We start from the raw sequence: 27,997 nt of genomic DNA on the forward strand, positions 1-27,997 counted from the left end.
CCACTGCCACTCCACTGGGATGAGCAGTTAATCTGGGATAACTTTTTTGTGCCAGAAGCAAATTGAGAATATACTTCAAGTTGCTTCTGGTGTGAGAGGATCAGCCATCTACAAAGACGTTGCCCAGGGGACGCCAAAATGTGTTTACATCCTGTGGGAAGTTTCTCTCATGTCCCTGCGTGGGAAGCTGGGGCTGACAGATGGGAGCTCACCCTGTCTTGCGGATTAGAACTGTTGATCTTCAGGTCAGCAGTTCAGCCGGCACAAGGGTTTAACGCACTGTGCCACCGAGGCTCCTAATATGTCAGGTTCCAGACAGTAAGCATTCCAGAGGGGCCTTTTGCTCTTTGGGCGAAACCTTGGTGCTCACGCTTCTCAAAAGGTGGCAGTCCCGGCATTGACAACTCTTTCAATTCAATTCAAGGTGCTGGTGTTATCCTACAAAGCCCTAAACGGTTCCGGCCCAAAATACCTTTCAGACCGCATCTCGGCCTATGAGCCTACGAGGACCTTGAGATCGTCTGGGGAGGCCCTTCTCTCGGTCCCGCCTCACAGGCACGCCTGGCGGGGACGAGAGAGAGGGCCTTCTCGGTGGCGGCCCCCCGGCTGTGGAACTCCCTCCCTGTTGACATCAGACAGGCGCCCTCCCTTATGTCCTTCCGTAAGAGCCTGAAGACTTGGCTATTCGAGAAGGCATTTAACTGAGTGCTACAGTAACTGGAAATGACAACTGGAACGGAATATGGACTACGAGTTTGGTTATGATTCTGCGATAAGACGGAGCGGATTATTTTAGTGTAATTAGATGATTGTGTATTAGTGATATGTTGGTTTTGTCGTCATGGCTTTTGTAAATTGTCTTTTATATGTTTGTACACCGCCGTGAGTCGCCCTAGGGCTGAGAACGGCGGTTAACAAATGCATCAAATAAATAAATAAATTTCATATGCATGCAAAGTTAAAAAGCATTGTGCTGCTCCATGACGATAGCAGGTAGAGCATTCCTTGCACAATGCATGAGTACTTCCTCATCACATGCTGCAATCGATGTGAAAGATAAGGGCTCTGCAATGCCACATGCGTGGAGAGGCCAGGCCACATCAGCATGGCATCCTGATTCTTCCACCTGTTCATGGGAATCCTTGCCTCCTCCTTTCCATCTAGACACCACACCACGACAACTGCATTGGCTCTTTTTAGCTGCCATACCACACTCTTGGCTTCTGTTCCATTTATAGTCTACTAGGGCCCCTTCTGCATTGTCCTTATACCCCAGAATCCAATCCCAGATTACCGTATATACTTGAGTATAATCCGAGGCACATAATTTTACCACAAAAAATGGGAAAACATATCGACTCAAGTATAAGCCGAGGGTGGGAAATGCAGCCACTACAGGTAAATTTCAAAATAAAAATAGATACCAATAAAATTATATTAATTGAGGCATCAGGAGATGAAATGTTTTTAATATTTACATAAAACTGTAATTTGAGATAAGACTGCCCAACTCTGATTAAACCATTACATATCTTCAATGTAAATGTTCTTACGTATCCTTCCAACAATAATAGAGTAAAATAATAAATATAATAATAACAATAAAGTAAAATAATGGAAATGCAATAACAGTAATAAGAATAGAAAAATAAATATAATAATAGAGTAAAATAATAAATGCAATAATAATAATAGGGTAAAATACTGTAAATGTAATAATAGTAAAGAGAGTAAAATAATACATGAAATAAAAATAATACTAATAACAGAGTAAAATTATACATAACCTTGACTCGAGTATAAGCCGAGGGGAGCTTTTTTCAGCCTAAAAAAGGGGCTGAAAAAACTAGGCTTATACTCGAGTATATACAGTATTTGTTTATCCCAGATTATTTGATAGCGGAGGTCAAAGCAGATAACCTTGGATCAGATCCTGGGATAAAAGGACAGCTTAGAAGGGGCCTAGGACTTTTAAGCTGGATCTGCACTGCCATATAATTCAGATTACCAAAGTGGATAAGCCCCATTAGCTACTTTGAACCTGATTATATGAGGCTCCTTCTACACTGCCATATCAAAATCCAGATTATCTGCTTTGAACTGGATTATCCAACAGTGTGGACTCATATAATCCAGTTATAATCCACTTCAAAGCAGATAATCTGGATTTTGATATGACAGCATGGAAGGGCCATACATCTGGACTCGTATAATCCAGTTCAAAGCAGATAATCTGGATTTTATATGGCAGCGTGGAAGGGGCCTACACTGCCATACATCTTCCTAGTTCCAACAGACCTCACTACCTCTGAGGATGCTTGCCATAGATGCAGGCGAAACGTCAGGAGAGAATGCTTCTAGACCCTGGCCATATAGCCCGAAAAAACCTACAACAACCCATCTCTCTAATCTATGGACTCGGAGAACGCAGTTCAAAACAGATCTTGTGGGATTTTGTGTCAGGCCATTATATGCTAATCAAGGTGGTCAGTTGAAACATTCACCCATAGCTTCAGCAGACAAGAGTCCTTTGCCCCACCCTGGCCATTCCAGAGATATATAAACTCTTTTTCCTAGTTCCAACAGACCTCACAACCTCTCAGGATGCCTGCCAAAGATGCAGGCGAAATGTCAGGAGAAAATGCCTCTACAACATGGCCATATAGCCCGGAAAAACCTACAACAACCCATCTCTCTAATCTGTGGACTCAGAGAACCCAGTTCAAAGCAAATCTTGTGGGATTTTCTGCCTTGATAATTCTGGGATTGAAGGGCCTTCAAATAATCCAGTTCAAAGCAGATAATGTGGCTCATCTGCCTTGATATTCCGGATTATATAGCAGTGTAGAAGAGGCCAAAGAAAAAGATCTTGGAGTCCTTGTGGACAACAAGTTAAACATGAGCCAACAATGTGATGCGGCAGCAAAAAAAGCCAATGGGATTTTGGCCTGCATCAAGAGGAGCCTCGTGTCTAGATCGAGGGAAGTCATGCTCCCCATGCTCTATTCTGCCTTGGTTAGACCACACCTGGAATATTGTGTCCAATTCTGGGCCTCACAATTCAAGAGAGATATTGACAAGCTGGAATGTGTCCAGAGGAGGGCGACTCAAATGATCAAGGGTCTGGAGAACAAGCCTATCAGGAGCGGCTTAAGGAGCTGGGCATGGTTAGCCTGAAGAAGAGAAGGCTGAGAGGAGATATGATGAGGGCCATGTATAAATATGTGAGAGGAAGCCACAGGGAGGAGGAGGGAGCAAGCTTGTTTTCTGCTTCCTTGCAGACTAGGAACATGAACACGAGAAAGAACTTCCTGGCTGTGAGAGCCGTTCAGCAGTGGAACTCTCTGCCCCATAGTGTGGTAGAGGCCCCTTCTTTGGAAGCTTTTGAACAGAGGCTGGATGGCCATCTGTCAGGGGTGATTTGAATGCAATATGCCTGCTTTTTGGCAGAATGGGGTTGGACTGGATGATTGCCCAGGAGGTCTCTTCCAACTCTTGGATTCTATGACTGTGGGAGCTGTTTAGCTGTGGAACTCTCTGCCACGGAGTGTGGTGGAGGCTCCTTCTTTGGAAGCTTTTGAACAGAGGCTGGATGGCCATCTGTCAGGGGTGATTTGAATGCAATATGCCTGCTTTTTGGCAGAATGGGGTTGGACTGGATGATTGCCCAGGAGGTCTCTTCCAACTCTTGGATTCTATGACTGTGGGAGCTGTTTAGCTGTGGAACTCTCTGCCACGGAGTGTGGTGGAGGCTCCTTCTTAGAAGCTTTTAAGCAGAGGCTGGATGGCCATCTGTCAGGGGTGCTTTGAATGCAATATTCCTGTTTCTTGGCAGAATGGGGTTGGACTGGATGATGGCCCAGGAGGTCTCTTCCAACTCTAGGATTCTATTATTATTATTACTATTATTATTATTATTAAGCGGTGGCTGGGTGGCCATCTGTTGGGAGTGCTTTGAATGTGATTGTCCTGCTTCTTGGCAGAATGGGGTTGGGTTGGATGGCCCATGAGGTCTCTTCCAACTCTAGGGAGAGCTGTTCAGCAGTGGGACTCTCTGCTCCAGAGTGTGGTGGAGGCTTTGAAGCAGAGGCTGGCTGGCCATCTGTTGGGAGTGCTTTGAATGCGATTGTCCTGCTTCTTGGCAGAATGGGGTTGGACTGGATGATGGCCCAGGAGGTCTCTTCCAACTCTAGGATTCTATTATTATTACTATTATTATTATTAGTATTATTAAGCGGTGGCTGGGTGGCCATCTGTTGGGAGTGCTTTGAATGTGATTGTCCTGCTTCTTGGCAGAATGGGGTTGGGTTGGATGGCCCATGAGGTCTCTTCCAACTCTAGGATTCTATGACTGTGAGAGCCCTTCAGCAGTGGAACTCTCTGCCCCGGAGGGAGTGTGGTGGAGGCTCCTTCTTTGGAAGCTTTTAAACAGAAGCTGGATGGCCATCTGTCAGGGGTGCTTTGAATGCAATATCCCTGCTTCTTGGCAGAATGGGGTTGGACTGGATGGCCCAGGAGGTCTCTTCCAACTCTAGGATTCTATGAGGCTGGATGGCCATCTGTCAGGGGTGCTTTGAATGCAATATTCCTGCTTCTTGGCAGAATGGGGTTGGACTGGATGGCCCATGAGGTCTCTTCCAACTCTTTGATTCTATGATTCTATACTCAGGGCCCTTCTACACAGGATATCGAGGCATATCACCCACAATATCTGCTTTGAACCGGGTTATATGAGTCCACACTGCCATATAATCCGATTCAATGTGGGATTTTGTGTGGAAGGGGCCTGGCTCTCTCTTGAAGCCCTTCCTTTCCTTGTGAGTGGCCTTTTCTGAAGCCAGGCAGGTTGAGGATCGTGTTGGCCTTTGTGGCTGCAGTAGGGCGCCCCTGCCTCTTTCCTTCCCTCCTCCTTCGGGCCAATCAGAAGCAGCCCCTCGCCTATTTGGCCCGGAAGCGCTCCCTCCAAGCCTGGGACGCCCCAGACTCACCGGAAAGACCCGCGTTGAGCAGCAGGGCGAGCAGCAGCAGGAGCGGCCTCATCCCGGCGCCTTCCTCAGCCTCCTTCTCCCACAACGAAGCCTCCTCTCGGTTCTCCCGACCGGCGGAAAGCCTCAAGGACGCGGCGCCCGCTCATTGGCCCGCCCGAAGCAAGCCCCGCCTCCCCTCGCCCGCTATTGGGCCACGTTCCAGGTTGCCGGGAGCTGCGGGCACGCTATTGGTTGCGAGCGAGCAGTGGGCGGGATCTTCCCTCCCGTCCCCGCACGAGGCGCCTCAGCTTGGGAAGGGGGCGTGGCGAGGAGCTGCAACACCCGGCAGCACAGCGGAAGTGACGCACGGCGGAGCGGAAGTGGCTCTGTTTTGCTTGCCTTTGGCCAAGATGGCGGCGTACCTACAGTGGCGGCGCTTCGCCTTCTTCGACCGGGAGACGCTGGCCTCGGCCGCCGAGGGGAGGCCGCTCCTCCTGCCGCCGGGCATCTCCGCCTGCGACGCCGGCAGAGGGAGCCTCGTCTTCGGGGATATCCTTCCCAAATCACCGCTGAGGGGGGCGGCGCTTTGGGGAGGGGGGGGAGAGAGAGGAGGCCTCTGAGCGCGTGCAGAGTGCCAAGCGCCACCGCTGCCGGGGCTTCTGTTCATTCAATTAGCTCTATCCCGCTTTCTCTCTCCATACGGACATTCAAAGCGGCTCGCCATCAAAAACATTGCCACTCAAAATATACAAATAATTGCTTACTTAGGCGATTCCTCGTATCTCAAGGGCGATGGTCTTCCAAATGTGGTGTCTTGGCGGTGGGTTTTGGACAGGTAGGTAGGTAGATACATGGATGGAGGGATAGATAGTTACATGGATGGAAGGATGGATAGATGGAGGGAGGCAGGGATGGAGGGATAGATAGATACATGGATAGATGAATGGATGGAGGGAGAGATAGATGGATAGATAGATACATGGATGGAGGGGCGGAGGGAGAGATAGATACATGGAGTGAGGGATAGATAGATAAATAGATACATGGAGTGAGGGATAGATAGATGCAATGATGGAGGGATAGATAGATAAACACATACATGGATGGAGGGACGGGTGGATAGATAGATAGATATACATGTATGGAGCAATAGATACATGGATAGATGGAGATATAGATGGAGGGAGGGATAGATACATACATACATACATGGATGGAGGAACAGAGGGAGAGATAGATAGATACATGGATGGAGGGACGGGTGGAGAGAGATACATGCATAGATGGAGGGATAGATAGATACATGGATGGAGGGATAGATAGATACAATGATGGAGGGATAGATAGATACATGGATGGAGGGATAGATAGATACATGGATGGAGGGATAGATAGATATGTGGATGGAGGGATAGATACCGCAATGAGTCGCCGCACAGGCTGAGATATTGGCGGTATACAAGCATACCAAATAAAAATAGATAGATACATGGATGGAGAGATAGATATATAGATACACGGATGGAGGGATAAATAGATGGAGGGAGGGATAGATAGATAGATACATGGAGGGATAGATAGATGCGTGGATGGAGGGATAGGTAGATGCATACATGGGTGGAGGGATAGATACATGGATGGATAGATGGATGGAGGGATAGATAGATGGATGGAGGGATACATAGATAGGTGCATACATGAATGGAGGAATAGATAGATAGATACATGGATGGAGGGAGGGATAGATAGATGGATGGAGGGATAGATAGATACATGGAGGGAGGGAAGGATAGATAGATAGATACATGGAGGGAGGGAAGGATAGATAGATAGATACATGGAGGGAGGGAAGGATCTGAGAATCTGGTAGTCCTTTCTTTGGGAGCGTTATGTGTGGATTCCTTTGTGGCAAGAGACTACATTAGATTGCGCTAGGCATCCCTTCCATCTTTGAGTTGCTTGAGTTTTTCAGGCTGTATGTGAAGTTTTCACAACCTCTGAGGATGCCTGCCATAGATGTGGGTGAAACGTCAGGAGATAATGCTTCTGGAACATGTCTATACAGCCCAGAAAACTCACTACAACCCAGTGAATCCGGCCAAGTAAGTCTTCGACAGAACTTTCTGTCTTTGTAATTCTGGGAGCTGGTCTTGCCAGTTTAAACTTGCCTGTTGCAACTCTCAATGAGAGGCAGTTTGTGGATCTATTCACCAGATCACCAAATTCCTTCCTTAGACAAATGTAGCAAGAAATCAGGTTCAAAACTGATTGAATAATGTTTTTCGTGTTGTGAACTGCTCTGAATCTTGCTTAAGAAAGGAAAAGCAGGGCATGGATCCTCATCATCCTTATCTGCAACATAAGTATGAATGTGAAAGGACTGCTACTTCACAAGCCAGGCTGTTTGGTTTCTTTGGTGACAGTTGCATCCTTAACGGAGATCTCTCACATATGGAAGGGGTGATCTGGTTCCTGCCCCGCTCCCTGGAGCTCAGCAGCTTCCAGGCCTATAAGCTGCGGGTGACGCACCTCTTCCAGCTGAAGCAGCACAGCATCCTGGCTTCTGTGGGGGAGGATGAGGAAGGCATCAACCCTTTGGTGAGTTGGAGGGGAGTCGTCGCCCCTGAAAGGCTTTCTGTGCTTAGGGACGGGGGTAAGAGATCTCTTATGGCAGGCATGGGCAAACTATGCCTGATTTTATACTGTATTTAACAAGCTAATAAGATGTCTAAGTCCAAAGATCCCTTTAAGGAGTAAAAACATACATATTTTGTCCACCGTCGCATTTAAATCTCCTGGTAAACCTGGATATTTCTCCCTAGTGTGGCTTCCTTGACCATCAGGCTGTTGTGATTTCTAGGTCAAAGTCTGGAATCTCGAGAAACGCGATGGTGGGAATCCTCTCTGCACTCGCATTTTCCCCGCGATTCCTGGCAACAAGCCCACGGTTGTGTCCTGCCTCACCGTTCATGAGAATCTCAACTTCATGGCTATTGGTAAATGGAGACAAAATGGTTGTAATGAGCTGTAGTTGTTCAAAGCTAGTCTAGTGTCATAGCAAGGTCTTGTGAAAGAGACTGAAGGCATGTTGATGTAATTTATGAGCTCTGTGTTTTTTATTTTCAGTTTACGTACTCATAAAAACACAATAAAACAGATCGATATACACGTATATATACATGAACCAACACGATAATTCCTAACATCTATGCAATATTTGTATTTGGGTACTGCAATACTTCATAGTTTAATGATTTTGTTTGTTTGTTTGACATTCCCAATTTTAAAAATTTGGGTTCCAATTGTATCTTTGATGTGTTGATGACATTTTATTTATTTATTTATTTAAAGCATTTATATTCCGCCCTTCTCACATATAAATGGCACACATTCAATGCCGAAACATATTAGACCATACACGTACAAAAGTATTAAAATCACTTATCTTGATGTTAAAATCCACTAGTTAAAACTGTCTCAACAACCATATCGAATTTGGTTGGCATACTAATTTAACTCTCTGTTGGGTCGGTTTACTCTCCTGTCTCGAAATGTTACGTGAGGTGTAGCGTTCTTATTCTTCTCTGCCTTAGGCTTTGCTGATGGCAGTGTCGTTCTCACAAAAGGCGACATCACGAGAGACCGACACAGCAAGACCCAGATACTTCACGAGGGGAGTTTCCCAGTGACAGGCCTCGCCTTTCGCCAGTCCGGGAAAACAACCCACCTGTTTGTCGCCACCACCGAGAACATCCAGGTGAGATGTTTGGTGGAGCATGGAGCGGGGAATGGAGCTGGTCAGTCGGCTCAGCAGCTTCATTGCTGCCTTTTCCCCCCATGTGGCTTTGCAGTGCTACACGCTCTCCGTGAAGGACTACCCGCAGCTGGAGCTGGACACGCGTGGCTGTGGCCTGCGCTGCTCCACTCTCAGCGACCTCTCCCAGGACCTCCAGTTCATTGTGGCTGGAGATGAATGTGTATACTTGTACCAGCCGGACGAGCGGGGGCCCTGCTTTGCCTTCGAGGGCCAGAAGCTGATTGCCCACTGGTATCGAGGCTTCCTTGTCATCGTGTCCAAGGACCGGAAGACCTCTCCAAAGTAAGGCACAACCACACTTTCACCTCATTCTCATGTGCAGGCTATATCTCTTCTTTCATTTGCTGGCATTTGGAAGAAAGGGTGTTTTTTCCCCTTGGATATCACCCTTTCTTAGGCAAGGGCAGCAAGAATGGAGGAAGTGAATGCGGGAATCTTTTATTGGGCTCCTTCTAGACTGCCGTATAATCCAGATTATCAAAGCATATCTTATTGTCCATGTTTTTTATTTTAATTACTTGTATTGTTGTTATTATTGTGTGTATTGTTGTATTCGGGCTCGGCCTCATGTAAGCCACACCGAGTCCCTTGGGGAGATGGTAGCGGGGTACAAATAAAGTGTTGTTGTTGTTGTTATTATTATTATTATTATTTTATTATTATTATTATTATTATTATTATAAAGCAGATAAACCACATTATCTACTTTGAATTGGATTATATGAGTCCACACTGCCACCTAATCCAGTGCAAAGCAAATCATCTGGCTTTTATATGACAATGTCTTCCAAGAAGTGTGCATCCACACTAGACAGTTACATCAATTATTATTACTATTACTATTATTGTTGTTGTTATTTGTATCCCGCTTTCTCTTTCTAAAAAAGACACTAAAACCAATGCAATTTAAAATCTCTAAATATACAGACATTACAATCGAATTAAACATTAAAGTAATAATGTTTAATAAAGTAAAAAAACATATTCTTAGTTTTTCAAATTAGTCGCTATTTGTAGTTATTTGCAACTACAATTATTTTTCAAGCCCTGATTGCATTCAAATCTCCCTTGACAGATGGAGTTTGAGGGAAATAGACCTTGACATTTGGGAGTTGTAGTTACTGAGATTTATAGTTCACCTACAACTCTGAACCCCACCAATGATAGAATTGGGGCAAACTTCCCACACAGAACCCCCATTACTTTATTTTCCAGATTACCAGACTGGGCCACAGCAATGTGTGGCAGGGTACAGCTACTATTATATCATTAACATAGCACAGTAGACAAGGTAGAACTGTCTTCTGCCCCCCCCCCCCCCCCTTCACTCTTGCTCAGAGCGGCTGTTGGTGCTGGGGAGAGGGTCCCCAGCTGATGACCTATGCAGGAGGCAAGATGGAATTGTCCCCTGGCCCCTTCTCTCTTCAAATCCTTTTTGCTGCTCTATTTTGCAGGTCTGATTTTGCTGGGAGCGACACACAAAACTCTGACAAGCAAATCCTGAACATCTATGACTTGGGGAACAAGTTCATTGCGTACAGCTCCGTCTTCGACGACGTGGTGGACGTCCTGGCAGAGTGGGGCTGCCTGTATGTGCTGACCAGGGATGGGAAGCTCCATGTGCTGCAGGAGAAAGACACCCAGACCAAGCTGGAGGCAAGCGAGACCCCTTTGCTCTGCTGCAGCTATTGGTTGTTTGGGGCCAGGGAAGTGCGGTGATCTGGGGCAAAGAAGGGGGAGAGCGCATTGCCTGCTTGGATTGTGAGGGAGCCTGATTTGGGTGATGCTGTTGGTGGTCCAGGGAGACTGGATCTTGACAAGACGTTGTCTCTTTCCTAACAGATGCTCTTCAAGAAGAACCTCTTTGAAATGGCCATTAACCTGGCCAGGAGTCACCACCTGGACAGCGACGGCTTGTCTGAGATCTTCCGCCAGTACGGAGACCATCTGTACAACAAGGGCAACCACGATGGCGCCATTCAGCAGTACATCCGGTAGGCACAACAACATAATTTGGGTGGGGGGGGGGGTTAGAATAAACCCCAAGCAAGGCCTCACTGCCTAGTGGACAGCCGGACTGTGCACTGTATTTTCTTGGGTTTCAAAGACCAGCATCATAAGCTTTTTGGATTAGGTACCTTTCGTCCCTTGCCTATAGGAAGCAAACCACTGCCCAAAGAAACGACTACGCAGTAACTAACAATATTGAACACAATACAGTGTTCATTTGGGTGGTGTTTTTGCTCTTTTTGGTATGCCACAGTGGTTAAGCTTCAGTCCAGATTTGCACTTCTTCTCCTTATTGCCATATATGGGGAGGTAAAGACAAGCCGAATCTTTAGTGCTTAGGCAGGGCTGTGGTTCCTTGTTTGCGGTATCTCAGGATATTACATTTTACCAGGATGTGTGATTTGTATTTATTTATATATTTACTAGCTGTCCCTTGCCAGACATTGCTGTGGCCCAGTCTGGTGATCTGGAAAATAAAGTAATAGGAAAGTGTTGATTTCTAATATATATAATTTCTTTATGTTTGTGGGGTAAACAGTATTTCATGCTCTTTCTTTGTCAGTGTTGATGTGGAGAGTGTCTGGTTTGCCTCCTCTGGAACATGCAACATATCATTGTCCTTCTTTAGGGGTCCCTTTCAAAGCCATGATACTATATCTGTGTGTGTGTGAATCATATATATCTGTGGCTGGATGGCTCTTTCTCAGGAGGGCTTTGTTTACGTTTTCTTGCCCTGGTGAAGGGAGCTGGACTGGATGGCCTTAAGTATTTTTTGTTGGTCATGGGAGTTCTGTGTGGGAGGTTTGCCCCAATTCTGTTGTTGGTGGGGCTCAGAATGCTCTTTGATTGTAGGTGAACTATAAATCCCAGCAACTACAGCTCCCAAATGACAAAATCAATTCTGAGTCATGGTCACTCACTGGCCTGATAGGCGTTTTGTGTCCAAATTGGGTGTCAATTTGTCCAGCGGTTTTTGAGTCATGTTAGTCCCACAAATGAACATTACATTTTTATTTATGTAGATTTACTATATTTCTATACCGCCACTCTCAGCCCAGAGGCAACTCGGAGTGGTTCACAAATTGGCAGCAATTTGATGCCTCAACAATTATAACAAGTAAAAACAATCAAGAAATTCTGTTAAAAACAATAGCATATGATATAAATATTATAAAAAACGTACAAAGCCTTAAAACATTATCCATTGCGTTATCAAGTAGTTCCATTGTAGATGAGACAATGGGGATTGCGTATCCTTTCCCCCAGTGTCCTCCCCTTGGGTGGCTTTTTTATTATTATTGATTGATTTTTATAATTTACAAAGGTTTACAGTGAAAGTGGGAGAACAATGTGATCGTTTTATTTATTATTATTTATTTATTAACGGCATTTCTATGCCGCCCTTCTCACCCCGAAGGGGACTCAGAGCGGCTTATAATATATATTTTCATACAATATATTATATTATTAGCATAGTACAATATCAGTATATATTACTATATTGCACTTTACCGTTTTATTGTAATATTATTAGTAATATTACATGTAATGTAAATATATAATTATAATTATAATATTGAATTATTATTACTAATATTATAATGTAATATATTATATTGTTTTAGAGAGAAAGTTGGAAAAGGAAAGTGAAGTATTGGGGATGGGGCGGGAAAGAAGGGACAAGGGGGCGGGGGGAAGGGGAGGGGAAAGGGGGGAGACAAGAAAAGGAAAAATGGGGAAGGGCGGGGGGGGGGGGGAAGAGGTGCCGCCTTCTGGTTCGTTCCGCATGGACAGGGGTAACTATGTCCATTTGCTTTTTCATTGTGATTTAATTACATTTCTCTGTATCGGTTAGTTGGACCTTCATCCTTAGAGTTGGATCTGCATCTCTTCTTGCATGAACCTTTTCAAAGGTTCCCAGTTCGTTTGCTTACTCTTAATCCTGTTGCCAATACAGTAAGATAAGTTTTCCATACTCATATACTCTAAAATTTTATTTATCCAGTCGTCAACTTGTGGAGGGTCTTTTTCTTTCCATCTTTGGGCAATTGTCATTCTTGCTGCAGCTGAGATATAAAGAAACAATTTCTCTTCGTTTTCGCTTAAATTCCAGTTTATAATGTTCAAAAGATAAAATTCCGGTTTCGGATCAAATTTCACTCCAAGGATTTTTTTGTGTGTATTTATGTATTGTTATCCAGTACTTCTTAATTAACTTACATCCCCACCACAGATGAAAGTGAGTGCCCAGCTCCTTTTTGCATCACCAACATCTGTTATTGTAGTTTTTACTGAATTTTGAGATTGGTAAGGGTGTCAGATACCAGCAAAAATATATCTTGTACCATCCTTCTATAATATTTGTGGCTTTCATAAATCTTAGCTTTTTCTTCCAAACATTCTTCCAGTCTTTGAGTAATATTGGGTGACCCATATCTATGGCCCATTTCGCCATGTTTTCTTTTATTCTCTCTGTTTCCAAGTCCCATTCTAGCAGGGTCTGGTAAAGTGTTTTAATTAGTTTTTGTTCTTTTTGCATTATCTTATCCCAGCTTGAATCCTTGGAGTTGAACCCAACTTTCCGATCCTCTTTGAAACATTCTTTTGTTTGCCAGTAATGAAACCAGCTCATTTTGCTGTCAAAGTCTCTTATATCTTCTTGAGGTTTCAACTCCCAGAAGTTGTTGCATTTCTTTAATAATTTTGAGTAGGGGTGCCACTTCTCACATGGTATTTCTTTATTATGAAACGCTTCAGCGGGTGACACCCACATGGGGGTTTCTTCATAGAAGAATCTCCTGTATTTCTCCCATACTCTAAGGAGGGGACCCTTGCGTGGCTTTCAAGGGATCCCTGACCAACCCCTTTCCTCCTCAGCACCATTGGGAAGCTGGAGCCCTCCTACGTGATCCGCAAGTTCCTGGATGCTCAGCGGATCCACAACCTGACGGCCTACTTGCAGACACTGCACCTCCAGTCTCTGGCCAACGCTGACCACACCACGCTCCTGCTGAACTGCTACACCAAGCTGAAGGACATCTCCAAGCTGGAGGAGTTCATCAAGGTGCGGACGAAAGGGCAGTGGGTCGGGGAGGCGGCACCCCTCCCTCCCTTGTTGCTGCGCTGTGACAGTTTGGATTTCTGGACAGAATTAATTAAATGTCCTGCTGTACATAATAATAATAATAATAATAATAATAATAATAATAATAGTAATAATAACAATAACAATACTTTATTTATACCCCACCACCATTTCCCCAAGGGACCCAGAGTGGCTTACATGAATCCAGGCCCAACAACACATCAGTAAAACAGAAAAGCAATAAACAAAAAACAATACAATTAATATAGATCACATATAAACAATAACAGGGGCCCCCAGTGGCACACTGGGTTAAAGCACTGAGCTGCTGAGCTTGTTGACAAAAAAGTCGCAGGTTCTATTCCAGGGAGCGGTGTGAGCTTCTGCTGTCAGCCCTAGCTTCTGCCAACCTAGCAGTTTGAAAACATGCAAATGTGAGTAGATCAATAGGTACCGCTCCGGCGGGAAGGTAACGGCGCTCCATGCAGTCATGCCGGCCACATGACCTTGGAGGTGTCTATGGACAACGCTGGCTCTTTGGCTTAGAAATGGAGATGAGCACCACACCCCAGAGTCAGACATGACTGGACTTAATGTAAGGAAACAACCTTTACCTATAAACAATAACACACAAGGATTTAAAAACCTATGGCCGGGTCAAATGTAATATGTTGATTCTATGATTAATAGTTTAAAATTAAGAGTAAACGCTGGTGGGGTATTTTTGATTACAAAAGTGTGAGTCGGACACGACTGGGCTTACTGTCAGGAAAACCTTTACCTTTACTCCCTAATATATTAGAGCAGATATAAAGACATTATGTCTCATTTGATTTTGAGAACTAAGCAAGGCAACCCTGGTTAGTATTTGGATGGGAGACACTAATGGGTACCAAGTGCTGTAGGCTCTCTCACAAGGGAAGGAATGCAGAGATATTTCACCCCATCTTCCAACTGGAGCATTGTCTCAGGAAGGCAGATATGTTCTCCTTTCCCTGTATGATTTGAGTCTTGTTCTCATCCTTCTACAGCCATGCAAAGCAGAGGAAGGCCATGGGTCCATCTGCATAGGTCTTGGTTGGCCTGCTTTGCAGAGAGTCTTCCCCTTGCAGGGCTGGATACATAATTCAGGGCCTAATGTAACATGTTTTCTCATGCAGACAAGTGAGAGCGAGGTGCACTTTGACGTGGAGACGGCCATCAAGGTCCTGCGCCAGGCGGGCTGCTACTCCCATGCGGTCTACCTGGCTGAGAAGCATGCGCACCATGAGTGGTACCTCAAGATCCAGCTGGAGGACATCAAGGTGAGGCCTTCTTATGCCTCTAGCTTAAGCGGCTGAGGGGGAAAAGGAAAGGGGCCTGTTAGAAGTGATGGGAGTTGAAACCCAAAACACCCAGAGGGACCAAGTCTGCCCATGCTTGCTGTAACTAACTGTTCAGTAGGGAAGTAGACCTTGTTCTGCTCTCAGTGTACTTGGAAGTGAGTCTTCTAATGTTTGCTCAGCCTGTTTTGCAGTGAATTAGGGTTTCTCCTCCTTCTCTGCCCGGCAGAACTACCAGGAGGCCCTGCGCTACATTGGCAGGCTGCCCTTTGAGCAGGCCGAGAGCAACATGAAGCGCTATGGCAAGATCCTCATGCACCACGTCCCACACGAAACCACAGAACTGCTCAAGGTCCTCTGCACCGACTACCGGCCGGCAGGAGATCGGGAGGGCCCCGGAGGGATGGAAGGGCGGAAGGTAAGTACGACCTGGGGATGGTACTAAGGCACCACAACACTCAGGGAAAAAGAAAACCCATATTACGAGGATTGAATGAAAAGTAATGCCTCTGCCTTCGTAACTCCTCAGCACATGGCAGTACTGGTTTGTGGCAGGTAATGGCTTGTTCAGGAGACTCTCCTCTACAGTTCCATTTGGGCAGGAAGCCTTGGCATTGAACGGTTGTGTTGTTAAAGTGAAAAGTAATGCCTCCACCTTTGTAAATCCTCAACAGATGGCAGTACTGGTGTGTGGCAGGTACTGGCTTGTTCAGTAGACTCTCCTCTACAGTTCCATTTTGACGGGAAGCCTTAGCATTGAACGGTTGTGTTGTTAAAGTGTGAAGTATGGAACCCTCTGCAGATGGTTGGTCAATGCGACTTAAGCAAGGTGCAGTCATTGAATTCTTGACAGCAGAAGGTGTCACCCCAAAGGAGATTCATCAGAGAATGCAAGCTGTTTATGGTGATTGTGTTGATGTGCGTACAGGGGAGGCAAGGGGACAGTTCCATCTTGTCTCCTGCATATGCCATCAGTTGGAGACCCCTCCCCCCAGCACCAACCACCGCTCTGAGCCAGAGTGAAGACAGGGGAGGCCAGGGGACAGTTCCATCTTGTCTCCTGTGCTATGTTAATATATAATATAATATATTGTATATGAATATAATATTTATAATATTACAATGTAATATAGTATAATATTAATTATATATTGTAATTACATCTTTTATATCAGGGGTCGGGAACCTTCGGCCCTCCAGGTGTGGTGGACTTCAACTCCCACAATTCCTTGAGGCTCGGCATTTGCCCCAAAGGCTTACCTTGGCCCAACGAGGTTTGTTTGGCTCTTTTTCATGGAGGACGGACAGCAAAGGGGGAGAGACGAGCGTAACGTAGCTGTGCAGATGGCGAGGAAGGATGCGGAGCCCACAGACTGGCCTCGGAGGGAGAGAGCGGGCGGAAACCCCTGCGGGCAACGCGCCTCCTCGCCGCTTCGGCCCTTAGCAGGGGCGGTTGCTAAGGGCCGAAGCGGCGAGGAGGCGCGTTGCCCGCAGGGGTTTCCGCCCGCTCTCTCCCTCCGAGGCCAGTCTGTGGGCTCCGCATCCTTCCTCGCCATCTGCACAGCTACGTTACGCTCGTCTCTCCCCCTTTGCTGTCCGTCCTCCATGAAAAAGAGCCAAACAAACCTCGTTGGGCCAAGGTAAGCCTTTGGGGCAAATGCCGAGCCTCAAGGAATTGTGGGAGTTGAAGTCCACCACACCTGGAGGGCCGAAGGTTCCCCATGCCTGTTTTATATTATATTTAATATTACTAATAATATTACAATATAATTGTATAGTACAATATAGTGATGTATAGCGCTGATATTGTACTGTGCTAATGGTATAATGTATTGTATGTATATATATATTTATCTTGTAAACCGCTCTGAGTCCCCTTCAGGGTGAGAAGGGCGGCATATAAATGTCGCATATAAATAAATAAAAATAAATACTGTGCGGCAAGTAGGTTTAAAGATGTTGAGGTGACACCTGCGGTCAAGAATTCAATTACTGCACGTTGCTTGACTGACTGTCTGTGTGGGGTTCCATACTTCGCACTTTAACAACACACCCATTCAATGCTAAGGCTTCCCGCCAAAATGGAACTGTAGAGGAGAGTCTACTGAACAAGCCAGTACCTGCTGCATACCAGTACTGCCGTCTGTTGAGTTACGAACGCAGAAGCATTACTTTTCATTCAACCCTTGTAACACATCACCATAGGTCAGTAGATGCTTGAGACCCTGCCTGACTTTCTTCTCTGGGGATCTAGGCCAACCCTGACGAGTTCATTCCCATCTTTGCACACAACTCCCGGGAGCTCAAGGCCTTCCTGGAGCACATGTCGGAGGTGCTGCCCAACTCTCCGCAAGGCGTCTACGATACCCTCCTGGAGCTGCGCCTCCAGAACTGGGCCCACGAGCAGGATCCGCAGGTAGGTTTGGTCAGGGTCCAATCCACGGTGCTGAATAGCCTGGCTTTCCCCCCTCACCCAGGACAACAAGGCTGCAGGTGGGATCATCTGATTGGGTGAAGCAAGAGAGGCCATCTCCTTCATCTTGAGCCTTCTCCCTCTCTTTTGGTCCTTCATGCCGTCCTGTCTTTTCCTGGCAGGCTAAAGAGAAGCTCCACAATGAAGCCATTTCCTTGCTGAAGAGCGGGAAGTTCCAGAGCGTCTTTGACAAGGCTTTGGTCTTGTGCCAGATGCACAACTTCAAGGACGGCATCCTCTACCTCTACGAACAGGGCAAGCTGTGCGTGCGGATGGGACGGCAGAAGGGAGGGAAGGGGGGGGCGGGGCGGCAGAGGTTCCCAGAATGGGGAGGGGGCTGCTTTAGGTCTGAGTGCAAAACATTAGGATGCTGCTGCTGCAAAGGGCATGCTTCTCAGCTCTGCAAAGGACACAAGTAGCCATGAGAATGGGGTCAAAATTCAAAATGATCTGGAGAGATTGATGAGTAGGTCCAAAACTAAGAAAATATTTTTCAAGAAAAGAGGCTCCACTTAAAGTATGAGGGACAGCTTCTTGACCAAAGGGTTGTGATGGTGGAAAGTTGAGCCTTGTCCTACTTTAGAGGTTTTTCAATAGCAGCTCTGGGTGGTTGCCTTAGCTGTCTATTTTTAATAGTAATAAATACTGTATATACTCAAGTATAAGCATAGTTTTTCAGCCCCTTTTTAAGGCTGAAAAAGTCCCTCTCGGCTTATATTCGGGTCAAGGTTATTTATTATTTTACTCTGATATTATTATTATTACATGTATTATTTTACTCTGATATTATTACATTTATTATTTTACTTTATTATTATTATTGTTATTATTATTACATGTATTATTTTACTCTATTATTATTGTTATTATTACATTTCCATTATTTTACTCTATTTATTATTATTATTATTACATGTATTATTTTACTCTATTATTGTTGTTATTATCACATTTCCATTATTTTACTCTATTTATTATTATTATTATTATTACACTTATTATTTTACTCTGATATTATTACATTTATTATTTTACTTTATTATTATTGTTATTATTATTATTACATGTATTATTTTACTCTATTATTGTTATTATTATCACATTTCCATTATTTTACTCTATTTATTATTATTATTATTATTATTACACTTATTATTTTACTCTGATATTATTACATTTATTATTTTACTTTATTATTATTATTGTTATTATTATTACATGTATTATTTTACTCTATTATTATTGTTATTATCACATTTCCATTATTTTACTCTATTTATTATTATTATTATTACATGTATTATTTTACTCTATTATTGTTATTATTTTCACATTTCCATTATTTTACTCTATTTATTATTATTATTATTATTACACTTATTATTTTACTCTGATATTATTATATTTATTATTTTACTTTATTATTATTATTGTTGTTATTATTATTGTATGTATTATTTTACTCTATTATTGTTGTTATTATCACATTTTCATTATTTTACTTTTTTATTATTATTATTATCAGAAGGATACATCAACACATTTACATTGAAGAAGGTTAGAATAAATGGTTTAATCAGAGTTGGACAGTCTTATCTTAAATTACAGTTTTATGTAAATATTTACAAACAGTTAACCTACTGATGCCTCAATTAATATAATTTTATTGGTATATATGCTTATTTTGAAATTTACCAGTAGTTGCTTCATTTCCCACCCTTGGTTTATATTCAGATCAATACATTTTCCCAGTTTTTTGTGGTAAATTTAGGTTCTCGGCTTATATTCAGGTCGGTTTATACTCGAGTATATATGGTAATAATAAAAAGTTATTTATACCCCGCCACCATCTCCCCAAGGGGACTCAGGGCGGCTTACATGAGGCCAAGCCCTACAAAACATACGACAATAAAATAAAAATAAAATACAAAACACAATATAAAAAGCACATCAAACAATATAAAATCACAACTAAACACAGAAAATATATTTTTTCCATGGCAGAAGAGAGTTGGTCCAGATTCGGCATGGTCAAACTTTGGCTGTCCCTCCCGGTGTTTTGGACTTTCACTCCCACAATTCCTAACACTTGGAAGTCCAAAACATCTGGAGGGCCAAGGTTTGCCCATGCCTGGTCTAGATAGCCTTTATGTTTCTTTACAATTCTGTGATCTATGATTGGTTCCAAGTAAAGCACTTTAGCTTTTGATCTGGAGGTTCCTGGCAAGCGAGAGCGTTGCCGGCTCACCTGGGCTGCCGTTCTCGCCCTTTGCTCCCCAGCTTCCAGCAGATTATGCACTACCACATGCAGAACGAGCAGTACCGGAAGGTGGTGGAGGTCTGCGAGCAGTACGGGGACCAGGAGGCCTGCCTGTGGGAGCAGGCTTTGGGCTACTTCGCCCACAAGGAGGAGGACTGCAAGGAGTACATCGCAGCCGTGCTCAAGCACATCGAGACTAAGAACCTGATGCCGCCTTTGCTGGGTGAGAGCCTTTTGGGGACAGCGGAACACCAGAGCGGAAGGGGGCAGGGCGAGGAATGCTGCCTCTCCTGCAAGAGAACACCTGGGTGTCCCTTCAAGGCCGGTTGGCGGGGACGAGAGACAGGGCCTTCTCAGTGGTGGCCCCTCGGCTGTGGAACGCCCTTCCCACGGACATTAGATCGGCTCCATCGCTAATAGTATTTCGGAGAAAGGTGAAAACCTGGTTATTTGAACAGGCGTTTGAATAGGCAGTGCAATGAATATAGGAACGGAACAACTGATGACGGGTTTGGATCATGTTTTCAGTTATGAGACGCCAGTGAGTGGTTATTGTTGTTAATTGATTAGTCTCTCATTGTGTTATTTGTTTTTATATATCTTGCTGTTGTTGGCATTGAATTTTTGCTGCTACTGTTGTTAACCGCTGTGAGTCGCCTAAGGGCTGAGAACAGCGGTATACAAATAAAGTAAATAAATAAATAATAATAAACATGTTTGTCGTGGCACAACTTTGTGGCATTAGTGATATGCAGTTCGAGGGGGAGAGAATAAGGTGAATAAGAAAGTATAGACAGCGAGGGCTGCCTTCCTCTCAGAAGCTCACAGGAAAAAAAACTGGCTGGATAGTAATACAGAATAGCTTTGGGTTGTTGTAGGTTTTCCGGGCTATATGGCCATGTTCTAGAGGCATTTTCTCCTGACATTTCGCCTGCATCTATGGCAATCTATGGTAGTGAGGTCTATTGGAAATAGGAAAAAGGGATTTATATATCTGTGGAAAGACCAGGGTGGGACAAAGGACTCTTGTCTGCTGGAGCTAGGTGTGAATGTTTCAACTGACCACCTTGATTAGCATTTGATGGCTTGGAAGTGCCTGGGGGAAACTTTCTTTGAGAGGTGATTTGATGTGCCTGATTGTTTCCTCTCTGTTGTTTTGCTGTTGTAATTTTTGAGTTTTTTAATACTGATAGCCAGATTTTGTTCATTTTCATGGTTTCTTCCTTTCTTTTGGAATTTGTCCACCTGCTTCTTGTGGATTTCAATGGCTTCTCTGTGCAGTCTGACATGGTGGTTGTGAGAGTGGTCCAGCATTTCTGTGTTCTCAAAGAATATGCTGTGTCCAGGTTGGTTCCTCAGGTGCTGGACGCAGCATATTATTTGAGATGATACGAAGTCAGATGATTGAAACTTGGGGGCAGTCTGAAGCCTTGTTTCAAGTACTCTGCAGCAGTTCCAAACTGCCTTTTCAGCTCTGATGCGCTTCCTCCTCCTCTTCCAGTGGTGCAGACTCTGGCCCACAACTCCACGGCCACTCTGTCGGTCATCAAGGACTACCTGGTCAGCAAGCTCCAGAGGCAGAGTCGCCAGATTGAGCAGGATGAGCAAAGGATCCACAAGTACCGGGAGGAGACCAAGCGGATCCGCAAGGAGATTGAGGAACTGAAAAACAGGTAGGCTTCGGCCTTGTTGCCGGGATGACCTTTGTCCTGCGTGTCCAGTGGGGTTTGTGACACCTTCCTCTCCTTCAACCACGGCCCCATGTTTTGTAGCATTGCAGCCTTGCAAATGAGTGTGGTCTGGAAAGAGTCCAGCAGGACATGGGCTTTCTCTAAAGCAGGCTGTACTTTAGAGCAGGGCTTCTTCAACTTTTCCATTCAGATTACCTCCCCCCCCCCCCCCCCAATTTTCCACCCTTTTGTCCTGAGAAATTTTTATTGAGGTAGATATAATGGGTATAAAAACCAGACATATACCGTATATACTCGAGTATAAGCCAACCCGAATATAAGCCAAGGCACCTAATTTTATCACAAAAAACTGGGAAAATGTATTGACTCGAGTATAAGCCAAAGGTGGAAAATGCACCCCCTATGGATCAATTTCAGAATAAAAATAGATACCAATAAAATTACATTAATTGAGGCATCAATAGGCTAAATGTTTCCGAATATTTATATAAAACAGTAATTTAAGAGAAAACTGTCCAACTCTGATTAAACCATTATTCTAACCTCCTTCAATGTAAATGTACTTATTATTAAAATAATAAATATAATAAAAATAATAGAGTAAAATAATGAAAATGCAATAAAAACAGTAATAATAGAGTAAAATAATACATGTAGTAATAATAGGGTAAAATACTGTAAATGTAATAATAATAATAATAATAAATAGATTAAAATAATAAATGTAATAATAATAGGTTAAAATACTGTAAATGTGATAATAATAATAATAGTTATAAGAAATATATTAAAATAATAAATGTAATAATAATAATAGGGTAAAATACTGTAAATGTAATAATAATAATATAATAATAATAGAGCGAAATAATAAATAGAATAATAATAGAGCGAAATAATGTAAATATAATAATAATAGAGTAAAAGGGCAAGATGGAGGGATGGCATCCTTGAAGTGACTGGACTGACCTTGAAGGAGCTGGGGGTGGTGACGGCCGACAGGGAGCTCTGGCGTGGGCTGGTCCATGAGGTCACGAAGAGTCGGAGACGACTGAACGAATGAACAACAACAACACAGAGTAAAATAATAAATATAATAAAATAATACTAATAACAGAGAAAAGAATAAATAAAATTGACTCGAGTATAAGTCGAGGGGAACTTTTTCAGCCTAAAAAAGGGGCTGAAAAACTAGGCTTATACTCGAGTATATACAGTACTGAAAATAAGTCAGCATTTGCAAGGCTTGCTAAACAGGTTGATTTTCCACTTTTGGGGGATTACAACTGAGGATATTCTGCAGAGTCTGCTGTAAACCCTGCACATTGTTGCTAACGGGTGGTGTTCAGAATCTTTTCCTGTTGTCATTTTTTCACTGAATGACAGAAACCCCATTTGGGATCGGGACCCACACTTGAAGAAGCCATGCTCTTTCTAAGTGCTGCTTCGTCCCACATTTGAGGAGGGATGGGGGCCTTGCGGCCTTGGCTTGATACTCAGAGGCTTCTGGAGCCACTGTTTTGGCCCTGCTCATGCATTCCCCATTCTCCTTCCTTCCCTCTCGCAGCCCCAAGATCTTCCAGAAGACCAAGTGCAGCATCTGCACCAGCGCGCTGGAGCTGCCCTCGGTGCACTTCCTGTGCGGCCACTCCTTCCACCAGCACTGCTTCGAGAGCTACTCCGAGAGCGGCTCCGAGTGCCCCACCTGCCTCCCGGAGAACCGCAAAGTCATGGACATGATCCGCGCCCAGGAGCAGAGGCGGGACCTGCACGACCACTTCCAGCACCAGGTGGGTGTCGTGCCTGGCTTTAGGGGCGAGCGGAAAACCCTCTTTTTGTTGGAAATAGCAACCTTCTCCATACCTCCAATACTAGTTATTTGTTATGTATATAACTCAGGTTGCCTACTGTGTTGTATGTGTGTGTCTTGGTATGCAGTTTTCCTTAACTCTATCTGCAGACCATGTGATCAGAACTGAGACTGAGACTGAGAGGAGATATGATAACCATGTATAAATACGTGAGTGGAAGCCACTCCTCACATTCCTGGCTCATGTTTAACTTGTCCACGCGGACCCCAAGATCTTTTTCACACATACTGCTCTCGAGCCAGGCCTTGTGGACAACAAGTTAAACATGAGCCAGGAATGTGATGTGGCAGCAAAAAAAGCCAATGGGATTTTGGCCTGCATCAATAGGAACCTAGTGTCTAGATCTAGGGAAATCCTGCTCCCCATGCTCCGTTCTGCCTTGGTTAGACCACACCTGGAATATTGTGTCCAATTCTGGGCACCACAATTGAAGAGAGATATTGACAAGCTGGAATGTGTCCAGAGGAGGGAGACTCAAATGATCAAGGGTCTGGAGAACAAGCCCTATGAGGAGCGGCTTAAGGAGCTGTGCATGTTTAGCCTGAAGAAGAGAAGGCTGAGAGGAGATATGATAGCCATGTATAAATATGTGAGAGGAAGCCACAGGGAGGAGGAGGGAGCAAGCTTGTTTTCTGCTTCCCTGGAGACTAGGATGCAATGGAGTCATGGCTTCAAACTACAAGAGAGGAGATTCCATCTGAACACGAGGAAGAACTTCCTGACTGTGAGAGCTGTTCAGCAGTGGAACTCTCTGCCCCGGAGTGTGGTGGAGGCTCCTTCTTTGGAAGCTTTTAAACAGAGGCTGGATGGCCATCTGTCAGGGGTGGTTTGAATGCAATATTCCTGCTTCTTGGCAGAATGGGGTTGGACTGGATGATGGCCCAGGAGGTCTCTTCCAACTCAGTGATTTTATGATTCTATGACTGTGAGAGCTGTTCAACAATGGAACTCTCTGCCCCGGAGAGTGGTGGAGGCTCCTTCTTTGGAAGCTTTGAAACAGAGGCTGGATGGCCATCTGTCAGGAGTGATTTGAATGCAATATTCCTGCTTCTTGGCAGAATGGGGTTGGACTGGATGATGGCCCAGGAGGTCTCTTCCAACTCTAGGATTCTATGACTGTGAGAGCTGTTCAGCAGTGGAACTCTCTGCCCCGGAGTGTGGTGGAGGCTCCTTCTTTGGAGGCTTTTAAACAGAGGCTGGATGGCCATCTGTCAGGGGTGATTTGAATGCAATATTCCTGCTTCTTGGCAGAATGGGGTTGGACTGGATGACCCAGGAGGTCTCTTCCAACTCTAGGATTCTATGATATATTTTTCCAAATGTCTAACAAGGTCATGCCTTTCCAAAACGTTCCCTCTTGAAATCCTCTTGTCTTTTTTGTCCCTTGCCTCTTCCTCCTCCAGCTGAAGTGCTCCAATGACAGCTTCTCGGTGGTGGCTGACTACTTTGGCCGGGGCGTCTTCAACAAGCTCACCCTCCTGACGGACCTCCCACAAGGGAAGTCGGCCACGGCTCTCGACGCAGGCTTGCAGCGGGACCTCCTGATCCACACCAAGAGGAGCACCTAGCTGCCCTTTTCCTGAGGACTCTGGCTGTGTTGGTGGTGCCATGAACTAAGCGGGGATTGGAATCTGATCCAGAGGTGGATCTGACTCTTGGCCTGGAAGCCCAGGTGTGCATGAACTCGAAGAAATCCTCTTCCCTTCCTAATTACTTGATTGCATCTCTGAAGGGGTTTAGAGCAGGCTTGGGCCAACTTTGGCCCTCCGGGTGTTTTGGACTTCAACTCCCACAATTCCTAACAGCCGGTAGGCTGTTAGGAATTGTGGGAGTTGGAGTCCAAAACACCCAGAGGGCCGAAGTTGGCCCAAGCCTGCTCTAAAACCCTTCATCTTGGTTCATCTGCAAAGCTACAAGACTGCCTTCAAGCCTTAGAGCTCATCTCTGAATAGAATGGGCCTCAACCCTTCTGAGGCAGGTTAGAGGAGTCAGAATGGACCTGGGAGCAGAAGGGGATCGTCCGCAGGGATCCAAGTTGTAAATATCCCCATCTGAGCCCTTCCTGGTGCGACATAAAGCATGGCTTCAGGGATATAACACAACTCAAACGGTGTCTGTGTCATCTTTCATTTGCCCGTATTGTCCACAATTGGTCCACAAGCCTACACAGGCCCAGACTCTCCGTATTTATTTATCGTGTCCTCAGCAACCAGTCAATTGTATTACATTTTAAACAAAAACAAACAGACACATGGACAAAACACAGAATTTGCAAGCTTGGTAGATGATCAAATGTCCTTTGACCAGTCTCTGGCCACGTGGAGTGCCTCTGGTGTTGCTGCAAGGAGGTCCTCCATTGTTGTGTCAGAGCAACCAGTCCATTATATTACACTTCTAACAGAACAAAGCAAACAGACAAATACAAAACTTGTGAGTTTGGTAGTTGGTTAAATGTCCTTTGACCAGTCTCTGGCCCCTTGGAGTGCCTCCGGTGTTGCCGCAAGAAGGTCCTCCCTTGTGCATGTGGCAGAGCTCAGGTTGCATTGCAGCAGGTGGTCAGTGGTTTGCTCTTCTCCGCACTCGCATGTCGTGGATTCCATTTCTTGAGGTTGGCTCTGCATCTCGTGGTGCCAGAGTGCAGTCTGTTCAGCGCCTTCCAAGTCGCCCCGTCTTCTGTGTGCCCAGGGGGGAGTCTCTCATTGGGTTTCACCCATAGATTGAGGTTCTGGGTTTGAGCCTGCCACTTTTGGACTCTCGCTTGCTGGGGTTGTTCCAGCGAGTGTCTCTGTAGATTTTAGAAAACTATTTCTTGATTTAAGTCAATGACATGCTGGCTGATACCCAAAGGGGATGAGCTGGAGATGTCACCGCCTTGGCCCTTTCACTACTGGCCCTTTCACCAGGCTCTCAGTAAATGATGTTGACCCATAGCCAAACACCTTTCCCCCTCAAAAAGACACAGGCCCCTTCCAAACAGCTGTATAAAATCCACATTAAACTGGATTGTATGGCAGTGTGGACTCAGATAACCCAGTTCAAAGAGATATTGTGGATTATCTGCCTTGGTATTCTGGGTTATATGGCTGTGTGGAAGGGCCCACAAACTGGGAGAATCAATATTTAGTCCTAGAGGACTGGGTTATTGCAGAACCAATTATTATACTTACTTTACTTACTTAGGCGATCCCTCGTAGTCTGAGGATGATGGTCCTCCAAGTTCAGTGTCCTGGGGGTGGGTCCGTAGATGGCTGTGGAGCCCTGTTCTTGCTCTGCATCTTCTCCCACAGTGAGGGCATTGGTTTCCAGGTGGGAGGCGGTCTCGGATGGGGTTGGCTTGAAGCGCCTTCCTCTTGGCACGTTTCTCTCTTTTGCCCTCCATTCGTGCCTCTTCAAATTCTGCAGCACTGCTGGTCACAGCTGACCTCCAGCTGGAGCACTCAAGGGCCAGGGCTTCCCAGTTCTCAGTGTCTATGCCAGAGTTTTTAAGGCTGGCTTTGAGCCCATCTTTAAATCTCTTTTCCTGCCCACCAACATTCCGTTTTCCGTTCTTGAGTTCGGAGTAGAACAACTGCTTTGGGGGACAGTGGTTGGGCATCTGGACAACATGGCCGGTCCAGCGGAGTTGATGGCGGAGGGGCATCACGTCAATGCTGGTGGTCTTTGCTGCTTCTTCCAGCATGCTGACGTTTGTCCGCCTGTCTTCCCAAGAGATTTGCAGGATTTTCCGGAGGCAGCGCTGATGGAATCGTTCCAGGAGTTGCATGTGACGTCTGTAGACAGTCCACGTTTCACAGGCATATAACAGGGTGGGAGGACAATAACTTTATAAACAAGCACCTTGGTCTCCCTATGGATATCTTGGTCCTCAAACACTCTCTGCTTCATTGGGAAAAAAGCTGCACTCGGGAGAGCTCAGGCGGTATTGTATTTCAGTGCCAATGTTGACGTCTGTAGACAGTCCACGTTTTGCAGGTGTCGAGCAGGGTTGGGAGGACAATAGATTTATAAACAAGCCCCTTGGTCTCCCTACAGATGTCCCGGTCCTCAAACACTCTCTGCTTCATTCGGAAAAATGCTGCACTCGCAGAGCTCAGGTGTTGAATTTCAGTGTCAATGTTGACTTTGGTGGAGAGGTGTCTGCCGAGGGAGCGGAAACTATCAACATTTTCTAACGTTACACCATTAAGCTGTATCTCTGGCATTGGAGAGGGGTTGGCCTGTGACTGCTGGAACAGCACTTTGGTTTTCTCGATGTTCAATGACAGGCCGAGCTTCTCGTATGCTTCTACGAAGTGGCTTGTAGGTCTTATTTATTTATTATTTATTTCTTGCACTTCGACCCCGCCCTTCTCAACCCCCGAGGGGAGACTCAGGGCGGCTTACAAAAGGCACAATTTGATGCCAACACAACAATAGGATAAAAATAAAACATATATAAACAGTAATTAAAATAATTAAAGCAATCCATTATACAACATAATCCATAAAAACCGATCTAGTG

The 27,997-nt window shown here is 44.9% G+C and overlaps 2 protein-coding genes across 2 annotated transcripts in view; one reads left to right on the top strand and one right to left on the bottom strand.

Annotated features, from left to right (window-relative positions):
* HYOU1 (hypoxia up-regulated 1) overlaps positions 1-5,134 on the bottom strand; it is a 29,074-nt gene extending 23,940 nt beyond the window's left edge. The window contains exon 1 of the mRNA XM_060787626.2: positions 4,989-5,134. Within this exon, the coding sequence (XP_060643609.2) occupies positions 4,989-5,040 (52 nt within the window). The 5' untranslated portion in view covers positions 5,041-5,134. The remainder of the gene's footprint in view (positions 1-4,988) is intronic.
* Positions 5,135-5,340: 206 nt separating this feature from the next.
* VPS11 (VPS11 core subunit of CORVET and HOPS complexes) lies at positions 5,341-25,288 on the top strand. The gene is made up of 16 exons (XM_060787628.2): positions 5,341-5,516; positions 7,417-7,565; positions 7,828-7,963; positions 8,561-8,724; positions 8,819-9,066; positions 10,239-10,440; positions 10,627-10,778; positions 13,672-13,858; positions 15,040-15,183; positions 15,431-15,619; positions 17,456-17,617; positions 17,797-17,936; positions 19,955-20,157; positions 21,436-21,607; positions 23,193-23,415; positions 24,900-25,288. Exons 1-16 carry the CDS (start codon positions 5,378-5,380, stop codon positions 25,062-25,064), a joined length of 2,775 nt encoding a protein of 924 aa, XP_060643611.2. The 5' UTR covers positions 5,341-5,377; the 3' UTR covers positions 25,065-25,288.
* The last annotated feature ends 2,709 nt before the right edge of the window (positions 25,289-27,997 follow it).

This window comes from Anolis sagrei, chromosome 7 (genome assembly GCF_037176765.1).
Source record: "Anolis sagrei isolate rAnoSag1 chromosome 7, rAnoSag1.mat, whole genome shotgun sequence".
NCBI lineage: Eukaryota > Metazoa > Chordata > Lepidosauria > Squamata > Dactyloidae > Anolis > Anolis sagrei.